Source organism: Camelina sativa, chromosome 7 (genome assembly GCF_030686135.1).
Source record: "Camelina sativa cultivar CO46 ecotype springtype chromosome 7, ASM3068613v1".
NCBI lineage: Eukaryota > Viridiplantae > Streptophyta > Magnoliopsida > Brassicales > Brassicaceae > Camelina > Camelina sativa.
In genome coordinates, this window is record NC_141886.1 from 27,600,060 (window position 1) to 27,615,318 (window position 15,259).

The following is a 15,259-nucleotide window of genomic DNA, read 5'->3' on the forward strand; positions in this document are numbered from 1 at the left end:
GTAACAGTATATTTTCTAAGTTTTCTGTGACTAAATAATAAATACAGTACCTATTTCAAGTAAATACTATGCGGGGGTTGTTATATTTCCAAGGGTTCGGTACAACTCCATATTCATCTTCTACAATTTTTGTTTTATTAGAATATATAAATATACATAGCTGATAAACTGTGATATCTTGTATTTAAAATATAGTATATATGTGTGTATAAATTATTTTGACTCGATCAATCCCGTTGATTATTTTTGCAGTTATAAGAAGATATATGTATATGGTTACAACATCTTTAACTTTAGAATAAACTTTGTCAGTAGATTTTATGGTTATTAACAAAAGATAAAGTTCTGATTGATTCATTTTACCCAACAATTGACGGCAAAAAAGTCGTGTGTGCTTATTATGATATTTATCAGAAAAGTAAAAACGGTTAAGAAATTTCGTAACTTGTATAATAATATAGATCGTCGTATGCCAGGAAAAGTATTTTATTTGGGAGAGATTTATTGGTGAAAGGATTGAGGAAGAATGTGGGAAATGGAATCTCTTTTAGCGTGTGGATTGATGAGTGGATAGAGGATGAAGAGGGTTGGAGATAGTTCTGGGCATTCGGATTTTCGGATTTTCGGATCGGATCGGATTATTTGGGTTTCCGTTTTTTTTGGATTGAGCTGTATATAATCCGATTAGAATCTGAATATAGTTCGGATTAGATCGGTTTGGATTGTTTCGGATTCGGATCGGTTTTCAAATTCTTTTAAGAATCCGAAGAAATCCGAAAGATAACTATAATCTGATTAAAATCCGAATTATACTAAGAACCCGAACTATCCGAACCAATCCGAATAAACTACATTCAAAACTAGCCTAACAAATCCTTTAAAGTTTAAACCAAACAATTCACAAGTTCATAATCATGTTCATAAACTAAACAAAGTACTCCATCTCCAAGTTTCAAAATCCAAACCATAAAACTGAAATAACAAATAAGTTCCAAAGGGAAAGACTGAAAAAAAAACACAAGCGATATAAGTTTACTGATCCAAACACAATTCCAACTTCCACGCATTCTTGATTCCTCTCTCAATCAGTTCAAACGTGGACTAATGTAGAAAAGAACCTGTGTAAAACACTAAAACAAAAAAACTTGATTCAAACGAAGGAACAAGAAGAAAGCTGCAGAACATAAACCACTTAAAAATCATCGAATTTTTTATTAAAAACGGACTTTTGGAATGGGTTTTAAGAAATTAAAAGTACTAGGGACATGACTCATGAGCAACCATTGTTGCATCAATACTATACTCTTCAAACAGCTTTTCCAAAACATCATTGACTGACTTGCTAAGCTCCTTTGATTCTGAACTATCTTTACCATATAGCATATCAAAGCACATACCAGCAAACTTCATTTTGTTCCTCGGATCAAACACACTAGCTACAATTAGCATCTTATTTATTTTCTGCAATCCACCCCAGTACTTATCGAACTTGTCTCTCATAGCCTTTGCCTTTAAGTTAAGCTTCTCATCAGAATTATTGCTCAATGCTATAAGATTTCTTTCTATGGTAACAATCTCATTGTAACACTTATGAGAGCAGACAGTAGATGATGCTGAAACCACTAAGGTTGAGTTGTAGAAGACGACCAGAAACCTTACTAGCCTCTCTATTTCATCCCAGTCTTCTTTAGTTGGTGGCCCACTCCTCGGTTTTCCATTAACAATTTCACAGAAGTTATCATTATACAGCTTATCTTCAGCCTCCATCCTATCAAAAGCCAACCTGAATTTCAAAGCTCTTGTTAACATAAGAAAAGTTGAATTCCATCTAGTTTTGCAGTCCAATGACAAACTTCCCCTTGTCATTTTTCCTGATTCAACCTTCTGCTCAAAGGCTTCGAGTCTTTTACTTGAAGATCGAACATACTGAACACCATTTCGAATGGCCTCCACACGCTTATTAAGATCATGCAAACCATCCCTCACAACTAAATTAATGATGTGAGCACAGCAACGTAAATGCATGAACTTTCCACCTAACACAAATGCATCATTTCCTACTAAGCTGAACGTTTCTTTGAACTTCTTCAGAGCATTGGTGTTGGCAGTAGGATTGTCAACTGTTATTGTGAAGATCTTCCTTATTCCTCATTCTGCCAAACAGTCAAGAAGGACAGAACTTATTGTTGACCCTGTATGGTCAAAGACGTGCTTAAACCCAATGATCATCTTCCTTAGGTGCCAATTTGCATCAACAAAGTGTGATGTGATGACCATGTAGCTAGCTCCTGTCGTAGGTGCAACCCATATATCCGTTGTCAGAGAAATCCTTTGCTTATTAGCAGCAATAACCTTCATCATTTCTGCTTTCTTCTTCACATAAGTTTCCACAATGTCCCTAGTAGCTGTTCTTCGAGAGTGAGGTTTGTGAAGATTAACCTTTATGCAGAAGTTTTTCCAAGCCAAACTTTCAATAAATGAAAGTGGCAATTCACCGAGAACAAGCATTTCATTAGATGCTTCCCTAAACACATCTTCAGTAACTTTGGACAGCTGCAAACTATCATTAGTAGGATTTATAACATGTTGAGTCTGACTTCTGCATTCTTTCCAGACCTTGTATTCCTTGCAGATTCCGAGATGATTTTTCAGACAAGTAGTTCCATTAGTTGTCACGCAACCCATCTCTCTAGTACAATAATGACAGCGACATCTATCTTTCTCTCCTACGAGTCTTGTAAAATGATCCCATACCCATGACCTTGGTATTACCCTAGTCCTCTTCTTCTTATCCATCTTAGCCTTAGGAACTGAACCATCGGCTTCTTCTTTCCTTTTGTTCCCAGTTTCATGACTTGTGTGACCAGTTTTAGGAGACTGAGACTTTACTTCTTCTCCATCTTTTTCATTTCCAAAGTCATCTGCGGGTTTAGGTGAGGAAGAATCCATCTGCGGGTTTAAGAAAAGTAGAAAACCAATCAATCACAACTAAATAACACTGTCACAGAATAACTTCACTTACATCCACATACTATGTTAAACAAAACCAATCAATCACGGTATTACTTCACAAAGTCACAAACAGTTACACTATTTTTTTTTAAACCAATCCATCACACTATCACATTATTACTTCACAAACAGTTATGAACTATGTTTAAAAAAACAAATCAATCACAACACTCTTCACAAACAGTAAAAAAATACAGATTATGACAAACATTTACAAAAACGTTTGTAGTTAGCTCCTGTAAAATCAAACAAGGATTTGTGAAAGCATATGTTCCTATTCCTACTACTACTTTCAAACTTTCAAGCAACCCACGACCAAACAAAACTTTAAAAACAGATCTAAAGTTCTGAACTTTGAACAAAAGATAAAGCTTCACATATACTTCAAAGGGAGAAACTAGAAACTAGAAACCATGAAATTAAAGAAAGCTTAAATAGGAGAAAACAAAAGCAGAGAAGAAAGTACCTCTGAGTGATTCCTTGACGTAATTGACAGGAGAGAAGGGATTGACGGCACTCGTTATCAACTAGGGTTTCTAGTGTGGAAATTGGGATTTGCATCTCAATATAAAGCAAGGGAACTAGGGCTGAGTTGTTGAGAGGCAGTTCGTAGTCGGAAAAAGTTTTCTGTCGAGACTTGAGAAGGATCGAGAGAGTGAGAGTCGAGACAAAAGAAAAGGAGGTTTGGGGTGTTGAAGGACAAAACAAAACAGTATATATATGTATGTATATAGAATTAACAAAGTGTCCTTGGTTTAGCGGATAACCGATCAGATTTCGGTTCGGATTGGTTTATATCCAAAATCCGATTCACAATCCAAAAATAAACCGATCGGTTTTTACACAGTATCCGAATCCGATCAAAATCGGGTTTTTCGGATCGGTTCGGATCGGTTTAATCGAATTCGGTTTATTTGCCCAGGGCTAGTTGGAGAGCCCCATGGAGAAGAAACAACTTCTTCAATCCGGATTTACGAGTATCAGAATTGCTGGATGTAAATCTAAGAGATTGGGATGGACAGAAGCTTCGGGAGAATTTTTTCCCTGCAGATATCCAAAGGATTTAAAAGATCAAACCAGTCACTGAGCAGGAGGATTATTACTCTTGGAAACATAATAAGAGTGGGGATTTCTCAGTCAAATCGGCTTACTGGCTAGTAGCCCAATCGCTCAATGAACAGGTTAGGCTGGAAGCTACTCAGTTACCATCCACTAATGTGCTTAAAGAGAAAGTATGGGACATTCATACGGATCCTAAGTTAAAAGTTTTCTTATGGAAGGTTATGTGTGGTGCCTTGCCAGTTGTAAAGGCGCTAAGAGGACGAGGAATGAGAATTGATGAGAGATGTCAAAATTGTGGAGAAGAGGATGAATCGGTGAACCATGTCTTGCTCACATGTCCACTAGCGAGACAAATATGGGCTCTTAAGGGCATTCCTTCTCCCGAGAATGGGTTCCACAATGGGTCAGTTTTCTCGAATATTCAGTACCTTCTCCTGAATATAAAGAACAAGGTGTGGCCAGAGGAATTAAAGAGATCATTCCCATAGACCCTTTGGAGAATCTGGAAAAACAGGAACCTTATATCTTTTGAAGGGAAGGGTTTTACGCCTCTGGAAACTACTCAGAAAATAGAGGATTGGATGGAATGGAGGGATGCTCAAATAGTGGAACCAATGGAAGAGGATGTAGGGGAAACGGAGGGTAGAAGGGAAGGGACGCAAGAAAGAATAAAGGGAGGACATAAGAAAAGGGGATGGAGAGCATCGGCTGAGAATTGGGTCAAATGCAACGTTGGTGTGTCTTGGTCAAGGAGGAACAAGCTAGCTGGGGTAGCATGGGTTCTGAGGAATCATGAAGGAATGGTTCTGTTACATAGCAGAAGAGCTTTCGCTGGTGTGAAAGATAAAGAGGAAGCACAACTGAAAGGTTTAAGCTGGGCAGTAGAGGCCATGAGGAGTCATGGAGTGGAGAAAATAACTTTTGCGTTACAGGTTGATGTTTTGGTAAAAGCGATTACCAAGCCAACGATGTGGCCTTCATTCAGATACCAATCCATGGAGGTAAGAAAATCCTTAAGGTGGTGTAAGGATTGGAATATTCTTTTGGAAAACTCGGTGTCAAACAGAGGAGCTACTCTGATAGCACAAAGCGTCACAAACGTTGGAAGATTACAGTCTTATGTCTTATGTGGCTTCGGGACATCCTGTGTGGCTGGATGGTTTATTCAGAGAAGAAAGTCGGGAAACAGCTGTTTAATTGGGAGTTTTTTTGGGCCATAGAATGAGTTTGAAATTTTTTGTATAGGCCTGTTAAAAAGGCTTAGGATAGTAAAGGGTTAAAAGATAGGCTAATTTGCTAGCTAATCACAAGATGTGTTTGGGGATCTTTTTGGTACAATCTATAATATATAATACAACTCCAGTTGACAAAAAAAAAAGTATAATAATATAAGATTTGGAATCTATGATCCATACATTGTAAATTTCTACAATCCATGTGAATTTGATTTTTCTTCTTTCTAGTAATGTCCAATCTTATTCGAAACTATTCTTGGATGCTATAAAGTGGACTCGTATAAAGTAAGAAATTTAACATTGTGTTTGTTCTATACGTTGAATATTTAGTAGTAAGCTTTAGTGCATTAACGCTCTATGCATTGTACAACAAAAAAAAAGGTTACTGGATAAAGGTAAACACATAATGTGGGGACTCATTAGTATAATAAAAGAATCATAGTACAAGTCCCCATGCTAAACGTACTCTCGTCGTTGGTGCCGTGGCTCTTATTTTTTTCTTTTGTACTCTCTGTTTGAGTTTGATATTTATTTTCAAATTTTTGACAATAACGTTAGCCACAACGATTTTTTGTTTGTTTATTATTCCAACGAAGAGTGTTTTGAGTTTTTTTTTTTTTTTTTTTGGTTTCATTTAAACTTTAACATTATAATAGAGAAGTGACGAAAGTTAATGAATTTATTAGTGGTTTTTTTTTCTTTCTTGCGGATTGTGATTGTCGACAAGACTCACCGTTTGGGCCAGAATATTTTCCCCAAACGAACAACTCTCACATCTTACTTTTAGTTTGGACTACGAGTTGCGTCCGAGCCCTCAATCTTGAACCAAACAAGACTACCTAAAAAACTCCACGTTATACACACCCAACCCAACTGTACTACATAAGTACATGGTCTACATTACATGCAATATCAAATGATTTTAAAGAAGACTGATTTTGGGTTCTTTTTTAATCTATGAATTTATATATTTATATAGTATCGTATATCATTTCATCATCATTTTTTTATAAAGATATGTTACATCATTATAAGAGAACTCATCTGGTTTTATGCTATTACAAATAATAATATATATCTCACACAACAAAATATAACTTATGCATTACATAAAGCAACGGCCAACATATTTGACAATTTCGCAACTGTGATACTTATACCATGTTTACAATGAACAATTTTACTTTAAATTACGAGACAACAACGAACGAGATTATATGACGACAGATATCTTCACTATCTTTATTGATCTTTATAATAAATTAAATTTCGAAAATTCGAACTCCATATACATAGTGTAAAAGCACTAGTATTTTGTCAACTATTATTACATCAAAAGACTTTTACAACTTAAATTCTTTTAAGATTTTTTTTAATACAATGTATTTTTTTTGTCAGATAATACAAATGGTTAATACAATGTATTATGTTTACCATTTGATTTGTTTTCTGTGTACTCGAAAAATATAATAAATAAAATACTATCCAAAAAGGGTTTGTTGATCAAAGTAAGCGACCGTTGACGCTTGTTATTGAAAAAGTAGTAACCAAAATAAAAATAGATCATAGCTTCACTCAAATCCCACCCAACACTAACATACATCGAGGCTCGAGCTATACTCGACTTATTGAAAAACATGTATAAAGTAGAGCAAAGCAGAACAGGGGGAAAACAGAGCAAATCCCACATCATGACAAAAACCGAGCAAAGCAGCAGAACAGGGGAATCTAGTCGAGTCCTAAAACAATCTTCCGATGATCAGAGACAGACTTGAGAACCTTATCTGAATCAGGCAAGGCCTTAGCCACACTCTCTCTCTTCAAACACCTCTGTGCCCACGAGACTAGCTTAGGAAACTTTGCTACGATGCTGAGATTCGCTACCTCCTCGTACGTACGGAACCAACTGTAGAATCCGATAAAGGCGATGTCCACAAGTCCAAATTCGTTTCCTCCAAAGAAAGATTTGTCTCCAAGCTCCGAGTCAAGGGTCGTGAGTACTTCGGTGAACTCCATCTTCGCTGCCTCTTGTTTCTCCCCTGTTTCTGACCATAAAGCCTTGCATGGTCCGTACGTCTGATCCCAATTTTGTCCAAAACAACATTTAGCAACACATCATCCGTTACTTACTTATATATTTAACGGATCGTAAGGCAAAGAACTCAAAAAAAACATCAAAGAGAATAAACTGTAACCTTCTTGTCAATGTAATCTACCCAAAATCTAGCTTGAGCTCTCTGGTAAGGATCCGAAGGAAGAATAGGGTTTTTGTCGGGCCAAAGCTCGTCGATGTATTGAACCTGGATTATGGATTCGCAGATCGGTTTACCTTTATGGATCAAAACCGGAATCTTCTTGTGAATAGGGTTCATTTCAAGAAGTAAAGGGCTCTTGTTACTCAGATCTTCTTCTCTATACTCATATTTCACTCCTTTCTCATACAAAGCAATCCTCGTCCTCATCCCGAACATGCTTGCCCAGTAATCCAATAGAATAACCTCTTCTGCCATTTTTTAAGTTGTCGGTGAGGCTGAGTGAAGAAGAGAGAGTGGTAATTATAGAGCCTAGATAAAGAAAGGTTTCGAATCTATTCTCCACTTCAATCAACTTTTGTACGAAAGATAAGAGAGTAAGTGGACCTGCTTTGGCAAAAAGGTAATATGCTCTTATAGCCATAATAACATGAACAATTGTTTAACCAAATTGTGATCAAAAGCAAAACTAGGGTTAATGTAACTAGTTTATATTATGTATTTTGGATTTTTTTTTAATTCGTATTTGCATGTCACAAGAGAGGTTGAATGATTTAGTGAGTGACTTGGTTAGTTTTCATTATCACTGTTTCATATGTTCTGAAACCTTTTTTCACTTTTATAACAAGTGCTAGACTTATAAAATTGCCTTAAGATTTTTTTATAAGCCTAGGCACAACACTTAAGTCCTATTTAAATCGAGGAACCATCTTCTTGTGACAAGAAACAGATCTTATTTGGTGAAATAAAAAAGAAGGGGGACAATATTCACAGAACACAAACAATAAACTTAAAAAAAAAAAGACAGTGAACATAGAAAATGGTGGAATCAATAAGACTATTATTAGACACAATATATCTTCCTAAGCTTATAGGCAAGCTCAAGGATCTTCTCAGAATCATGGAGGGACTTAACCACGCTTTCTCTCTGCAAACACCTCTTGGCAGAAGCCATCAGTATGGGACACTCTGGTTCGATGCTGAAGTTAGCTAATTTCTCTGATGCTTCGAACCAGCTGTAATATCCAGTCATGGCAATGTCAACGAACCCGAAGGTATCTCCACCAAAGTAAGGTTTGTCTCCAAGCTCAGATTCAAGAATCTTGAGTGCTTCGATATAGTCTTTCTTAGCTGTCTCTTGCTCCTCGCCTTTCGTTTGCCAGAGCTGATCCGCTGGCTCGAACAACTGCTTCCATTTAAAAAATCAAAATCCAAAACATTCTCAATAACGAGTCTATCTACAAACAAAACCCTATAACAGAGATTTTTGGATATGGTACCTTGGTGTCAACGAAATCGACCCAGAACCTGGCTTGAGCTCTTTGGTAAGGATCGGAAGGAAGGATAGGGTTTCTGTCGGACCAGAACTCGTCGATGTACTGGACAACGTTCATGGAATCACAAACCGGTTTACCATTGTGGATGAGAACCGGGATCTTCTTGTGAACCGGATTCATCTGAAGAAGCAAAGGGCTCTTGTCTCTCAGATTCTCTTCTCTGGACTCAAACTCAACTCCTTTCTCTCTTAGCGCGATTCTTGCTCTTATTCCGAATGGACTCGGCCAGTAATCAAGAAGGATCACTTCATCCGCCATTATTGTTAGTTTGTTACTCTAATTGGAAATTCTTATGAAATAGTTGGAATTGTATAAGGAGTTTTTGTATGCGCTGCTGATGTATATATTATTTGACTGTGAATAAAAATGAGAAAATTTAATTGAATCTTAAAGGTTAAGACACGTAGCAAGCAAGGTGTGAACGTTGTTAAGCAAGTCAACTTAGTGTTATCGAATTAGATATGTTTTTTAAATGGAGTTTAAAAAATGCTTAGGCCACTGCTTACGTCATTATGCTTATCTGTTCTTGTTTTTATGTTATAAATTTATAATAACAAAAATACACGACAGTAATCTTTTGCTTATGCTTAATCAATTCCACAATCCCTACAACTTAAAACATATATCGTCAGACTCAGACACCATATATAAACTTATCCTATAATTTTTTTTCGTTTACATGTAGTACACTATTGAATTCAAGTTCAGATTATGATTATATGATACAATGGTTGGTGGTACTATCCTACAATTTTGATCACTTAATTTTGTTTTCCCATTTATCTTTCCACGCAAAATATATATATAGAATCACTTAAAGATAAGTAACAAGATCCAAAATATTACAAAGGAGACAGCTCACTATGTTAGATACATCAGAACTAGTAATGGTTTTTACCCGAACTTTAATTAATGCAAAGGCTTAAAAAAAAGGAAAATAAATCAGTAACTAAGTAGAAAAATAGAAAAAGTTTAACCGAACCTTAATAACGGCTAGATTTATCACCGAACCTAAGGTTTTGGTTTAAACTCTGATAGTGAGAAAAATGGAAACATCACAGACACAATTTCTGCGATTACTGATTTTTTTTTTTGTGATCGATGGAATCATGGAAACCGTGTTGAATTTTGAAGTCTCCTGATTTTAGCAGTTCTCGCCTCTGTTTTTAAACTCCCAAGTCCAAGTATTGATGATGATTTGATATGTGTAGGAAAAGGCTCAAGGAGATGCTAAGTAACCGTTCAGGGGTCCAACATATAAGGTCACTTCATGGTTCTGAGTTAAGATCAGCCACCGAACCGGGTACTCAGGTTAATAATGCTCGCTGTGAAAAGTTTTGACTTTTATATGAGACTATGACTATCTGTGTAGCCTTTGTGATGGCTAATGATGGTGTGTTTTGCCAATTTTTCTTCATCAGGGGATGATCAAGATGAAGAGATGAAAGAAGAAGAGATAAGCTTTCTTAGCTTCTGCGTTTCTCATCATCAGTCACGTTTGCTTGGATCCGACATCGATCAAGGTGTGTGTGTTGGATCCGACATCGATCAAGGTGTCTACGTGTGTGTGTTGGATTGCAAATCCCATTCATCTTCAGCCCAACAAAAAGCAAAGCCTTTTCACAAGCCTATTTAAAAAAACAGAGGTATATATTTCACCTATTTTTAATAAACAGCTTTAAGAAACAAAAATAAAAAATAAAAAATGTTTTCAAACTTAAAATTTAAATTTAACCATATTGAAAACAAACTGGACTTAGCATCCCTCACATCCTACAGGTCCGTTAGCTTGGTGTATAAGTTCAATATGTTTATACGTATTTTAAATTTAACACTTAAGGTTTTTTCAACTAGTTTTTTTAATAAATCATTAGTTTCAACAGATCATCCTAGAACAAAAATGTCATTATTAGAAACATGAAAACCTCCAGATAAACACAACTTATATAGCTAAACAAAGAGATCTTCTCTTACTCGATCCCATATACCTTCTTAAGCTGTAAAACGTAACCAAAAACTTTGTCATAATCAGGCAAAGCCTTAGCCACACTGTCTCTTTGCATACACTTCTTTCCCCAAGTCATCAGTTTCGAACACTCTGATTCAATGCTGAAGTTACCAAACTTCTGGTATGCTGGAAACCAACTATAGAACCCAACCAGCACAATGTCTACAAACCCGAATGTATCGCCGCCAAAATAAGGTTTATCTCCTAGCTCAGATTGAAGAGTCTTGAGTATTTCAATAAGCTCCTTCTTGGCTGCTTCTAGCTCCTCACCTTTCGTTGCCCAAGTCTTCCTCCCACAAAGGAACAACTGTTCATTGTACCACAAGGAATATACACATACACACCTGATTACAAGCAAAACCTAGAGTCTGATCTAAAATCTTTTCAATTGCTAATTTAATACAGTGAAATTTGAAGACACATTAATGTTGTTACGTTCTTTTCGATGAAATCCGCCCAAAATAAGGCTTGAGATCTTTGGTAAGGATCAGTAGGAAGGAATGGGTTCTTGTCGGACCAGACTTCGTCTATGTATTGGATTTGGATAATGGATTCACAAACCGGTTTACCATTGTGGATGAGAACCGAGATCTTTTTGTGAATCGGATTCATCTCTAGAAGCAAGGGACTCTTGTTATTGATCACATCCTCTTCTCCTCTATACTCGTACTTCACTCCTTTCTCCTCTAACGCGAACACTGTCCTCATTCCGAACATGCTCGGCCAGAAACTCATAAGGATCACTTCGTCTGCCATTGTTTGCGATCGGTGAAGCTCTTCTTCTTGATTCGTCTTTTACCTGTAGCCTTGTTAGGGTGTCATTCAAAATTACTAAAACTATTGTGGCCAACCATATGAAACGGTTTAAGAAAATCAAAGTGTGGTAATTATATAATTTCTATCACTAGTCTTATAGTAACTTAACAATATCTCGTATTTTAATGCTGCTAGTGGTGTATCAACTACAGTAGGGCGGATGAAAAGTTCTCCATGAATTTGTAAAGCATCCTAAGTGTGAATTATTGTAACTCTTTTTTTTTGTTGTTTAAACGTTAAACTCGACACGTCTAGATGATATATTATTGGTTGAATAGTGACAAAAAAAAAAAAAAAAGATAATGTATGTGTACTCGATCGTAGTGGAGTCTCCACTCAAACCTCAAAGTGAGGGAACTGAGCTGATGATGGAGGTGTTTTTAGTGCTTTAGGCTGCCATGTCCTCCCAAAATCGGTTGAGAACACAACACACTTTTTATAATTTTGTTTTTGTAGGGCCACTACACTTGCATGATTGAAACGTGGTCACCAGCTCTACTAATAATAGCCCTCTATTATACTCTTTTTTCGCACAAGCGTCAGCGGAGAATGCGTCTCGTGAGGGAGTAAAAACAAAAACTGTCTTCTGTAGTGAAAGCGACAAAGAAATCCACCATATAATCTTCTCGTGATTCTTGTTTTTTGAGAACTTTTCTTTCATTGGTTCCAAACGATTTTACTGATCTAGTAATCTCTCCTTCGTGAATACGACTTCACATTTAGACGCTTCAATCAAAACAAAGTTTATTTAAAATCCATACATAGCAATTAGGATGCATACATGCCACCACACAATCACTAATGCTCTCTCCCGCATTATTATTAAGGAACACAGAAAACCAAAGATAAAAACAGAACAGAACAGAACAGAACGTAGATAAGACGACAAAAGAACAACAATTTCTACTCACTCAGATCCGAGATTGTTCTTCCTAAACTCAGCAACGTATCCAACAATCTTCTCAGAGTCAGGGAGAGATTTAGACACACTCTCTTTCTCCATGCACCTCTTTCCCCAAGCGACTAGTTTGGGACTCTCTGATTCGATGTTGATGTTACCAAACTTCTCGTATGCTTGGAACCAACTGTAGAATGTAATCAAGGAAATGTCTACATAGCCAAAGCTATCTCCACCAAAGTATGGTTTGTCTCCAAGCTCAGTTTCAAGAATCTTGAGTGCTTCAATAAACTCCTTCTTCCCTGCCTCTTGCTCCTCACCTTTCTTCATCCAGATCTTCACTTGTGCTTCGGTGAACTGAATCCATTACACATTGCAACATATTAACATCAAACTTTGTTTCAGATGAACACAAAAAAAAAAGTTCAAATCAAATCCAAAGTAGTAGACATCAAACAAGCTTACAGATCTACAAAAAAAACCCTAAAATTAGCCTTGTATCCTGTTTCAGACAAAAATTACGAAAACTAGGAACAGAGAAGGGATAAGTTACCTTCTTGTCCACGAAATCGGCCCAGAAACGAGCCTGAGATCTCCCGTAAGGATCGGAAGGGAAGAATGGGTTCTTGTCAGGCCAGGCCTCGTCAACGTAATAGACGACGTTGAGAGATTCACAGACCGGTTTACCGTTGTGGATGAGAACCGGGATTTTCTTGTGAACGGGATTACTCTGGAGGAGCAAAGGGCTCTTGTTGCTGAAATCCTCCTCTCTGTACTCGAAATCAACACCTTTCTCCCTCAACGCAACTCTAGCCCTCATCCCGAACATACTCGGCCAGTAATCCAGAAGAATCGGTTTGTTCGCCATTGATTTCGATATCTGAAGCTCACAGATGATATGTTCTTGATTTTTTTTTTTTTAACGTAAGTGAACAAGTGAGTGTGTGGATATAAAGAAGAGGTGTGAGTAATAGCACCTTGAATAGTACTCTATTTTTGGCCGGTATCCTATTTTAGCCTCTATAAAAAAAATTGCTATTTTTTTTTTTATTTATAAAGGAACTCTATTTTTTTCTCTATAAATAGAAGTAAACTATTTTATCTGCAAAGTAATCCTCTTAATCTTTAACTTATTTTATTTATGACTTTATTTTATTTATTTAGTCATAAATAAAATAAATATTTTTAAGAATTAATAATATAAATTTAAGTATAAATATTTATTCTAAAATATTGAAACTACCATTTGCAAAAAATAATTTTATGAAAATATTACAAAATTTAAAGTAAAATGAATTAGTTTGCAATTTTAAAAAATAAAAGGTGTTAATTATAAAATAAAAATAGAATATATTAAAAATATTTTTTTATAGAGGAGAAAATAGAGAAAACTATTGAACTAGAACTTATTTCTATTATAGAAATCTTTATAGAAGAAAAAATAGAAAAAACTATTGGAGATGGTATAATAGTGGTTAAGAGAGAGGGATGGAAATAAGCGAATGCGTCACGTAAAGAATATTGCTTTCCCTCACGTCGCATCAACTTTAAAAAAGAATTTTGGTACAAGAATAAAGCTTTTACAAATTAATAAATAAAATTTCTCGTTGATAAAAATACATTTTCTACTAGCATATTAATTTTGAACTTAATATTAATTCCGTATGAACTTGAACATTCATTACAATTTAATAACTAAGATGTTAGAAACATATACGTATCTTTTATTCTATTTTTCCTGATTAAAGTTCTACGTTGATGTATAAAATTAGAATGAAATGTTTTTATAAACATAGAAATCGAGTTAAATTTGGATAAGGTGGTAAATTACAAGTAGATCAAAGGAAATAATAGTGAACTAATTAGACCATGTGTATTGGTAGACTGTAAAAAAGTTTTTTATAATCAAAATAAATAAATAAGAAAAATAATATTTTAATAAAAAAGAAAATCAAATTTCAAATTTTTTTATATAAACTTATGTGATCTCTCTCAATCATATGACACATGTCACTTCCTAAATTGTCATAATTTATTATAATAAATTAGTTCTATAAAAACATAAAATCTTAATTAAACAGTTAATTTGTTTTTTTTTTATAAATTGTAAAATAAAATTATCTATTTAACAAGTTTTATTACGCATAATTCTAAATTATATATTCATATTATTGTAAATTAATATTAGTTGATATAATAAAATATTAGTATGATTAAACAAATTATGAGAGTTGGAAAAAATATTAATATTATGAAACTAACTATATTGGTACTTATAATGATTATTCATAATATTTTTTTAACATTATTGATAATATGTTATATAGTATAAAATATAACTAATTAATCCAGTTAAATAAATTTTAATAATTTTATGATAATATACAAAACAAAATAACAAAACAAGTATTCAAATAAAATTATATTAAATTATATTAAAAGTTTTATGGATGAGAAATTTACTGGGTTTATCACCCAGTAAACATAAAATGAATAAAAAAAAATTTCAAATTTCTCTGTAGACTCATTTTTAGAGTTTAGAGGAATCTTAAAACCAGTAATTGATTCGTTGCTGAGACACTCACTATACTTTTAACGTGGCCACCTACTCGATTTATTTGAAGACTCACTCAGTCAGA

General features: G+C 35.0%; 6 protein-coding genes across 6 annotated transcripts; 1 reads left to right on the forward strand and 5 right to left on the reverse strand.

The window, feature by feature from the left end:
* Nucleotides 1–1,257: 1,257 nt before the first annotated feature.
* Nucleotides 1,258–2,949, reverse strand: LOC147941770 (zinc finger BED domain-containing protein RICESLEEPER 2-like). Its single transcript, XM_087458637.1, has 2 exons — nucleotides 2,192–2,949; nucleotides 1,258–2,140 (listed from the first exon to the last, which is right to left on the reverse strand). Exons 1-2 carry the CDS (start codon nucleotides 2,947–2,949, stop codon nucleotides 1,258–1,260), a joined length of 1,641 nt encoding a protein of 546 aa, XP_087314763.1.
* A 1,003-nt stretch (nucleotides 2,950–3,952) lies between these two features.
* Nucleotides 3,953–5,299, forward strand: LOC147941771 (uncharacterized). Its single transcript, XM_087458638.1, has 4 exons — nucleotides 3,953–4,007; nucleotides 4,150–4,477; nucleotides 4,589–5,075; nucleotides 5,141–5,299. Exons 1-4 carry the CDS (start codon nucleotides 3,953–3,955, stop codon nucleotides 5,297–5,299), a joined length of 1,029 nt encoding a protein of 342 aa, XP_087314764.1.
* Nucleotides 5,300–6,804: 1,505 nt separating this feature from the next.
* Nucleotides 6,805–8,199, reverse strand: LOC104702620 (glutathione S-transferase U23-like). Its single transcript, XM_010418513.3, has 2 exons — nucleotides 7,505–8,199; nucleotides 6,805–7,385 (listed from the first exon to the last, which is right to left on the reverse strand). Exons 1-2 carry the CDS (start codon nucleotides 7,817–7,819, stop codon nucleotides 7,038–7,040), a joined length of 663 nt encoding a protein of 220 aa, XP_010416815.2. The 5' UTR covers nucleotides 7,820–8,199; the 3' UTR covers nucleotides 6,805–7,037.
* Nucleotides 8,200–8,275: 76 nt separating this feature from the next.
* LOC104702621 (glutathione S-transferase U22) lies at nucleotides 8,276–9,291 on the reverse strand. The gene is made up of 2 exons (XM_010418514.3): nucleotides 8,842–9,291; nucleotides 8,276–8,747 (listed from the first exon to the last, which is right to left on the reverse strand). The coding sequence occupies exons 1-2, from the start codon at nucleotides 9,154–9,156 to the stop codon at nucleotides 8,406–8,408; spliced, it is 657 nt and encodes a 218-aa protein (XP_010416816.1). The 5' UTR covers nucleotides 9,157–9,291; the 3' UTR covers nucleotides 8,276–8,405.
* Nucleotides 9,292–10,730: 1,439 nt separating this feature from the next.
* On the reverse strand, nucleotides 10,731–11,801 carry LOC104702622 (glutathione S-transferase U21-like). Its single transcript, XM_010418517.3, has 2 exons — nucleotides 11,342–11,801; nucleotides 10,731–11,213 (listed from the first exon to the last, which is right to left on the reverse strand). Exons 1-2 carry the CDS (start codon nucleotides 11,660–11,662, stop codon nucleotides 10,869–10,871), a joined length of 666 nt encoding a protein of 221 aa, XP_010416819.2. The 5' UTR covers nucleotides 11,663–11,801; the 3' UTR covers nucleotides 10,731–10,868.
* Nucleotides 11,802–12,440: 639 nt separating this feature from the next.
* On the reverse strand, nucleotides 12,441–13,675 carry LOC109124868 (glutathione S-transferase U20-like). The gene is made up of 2 exons (XM_087457188.1): nucleotides 13,174–13,675; nucleotides 12,441–12,977 (listed from the first exon to the last, which is right to left on the reverse strand). Exons 1-2 carry the CDS (start codon nucleotides 13,486–13,488, stop codon nucleotides 12,630–12,632), a joined length of 663 nt encoding a protein of 220 aa, XP_087313314.1. The 5' UTR covers nucleotides 13,489–13,675; the 3' UTR covers nucleotides 12,441–12,629.
* Between the last annotated feature and the right edge of the window lie 1,584 nt (nucleotides 13,676–15,259).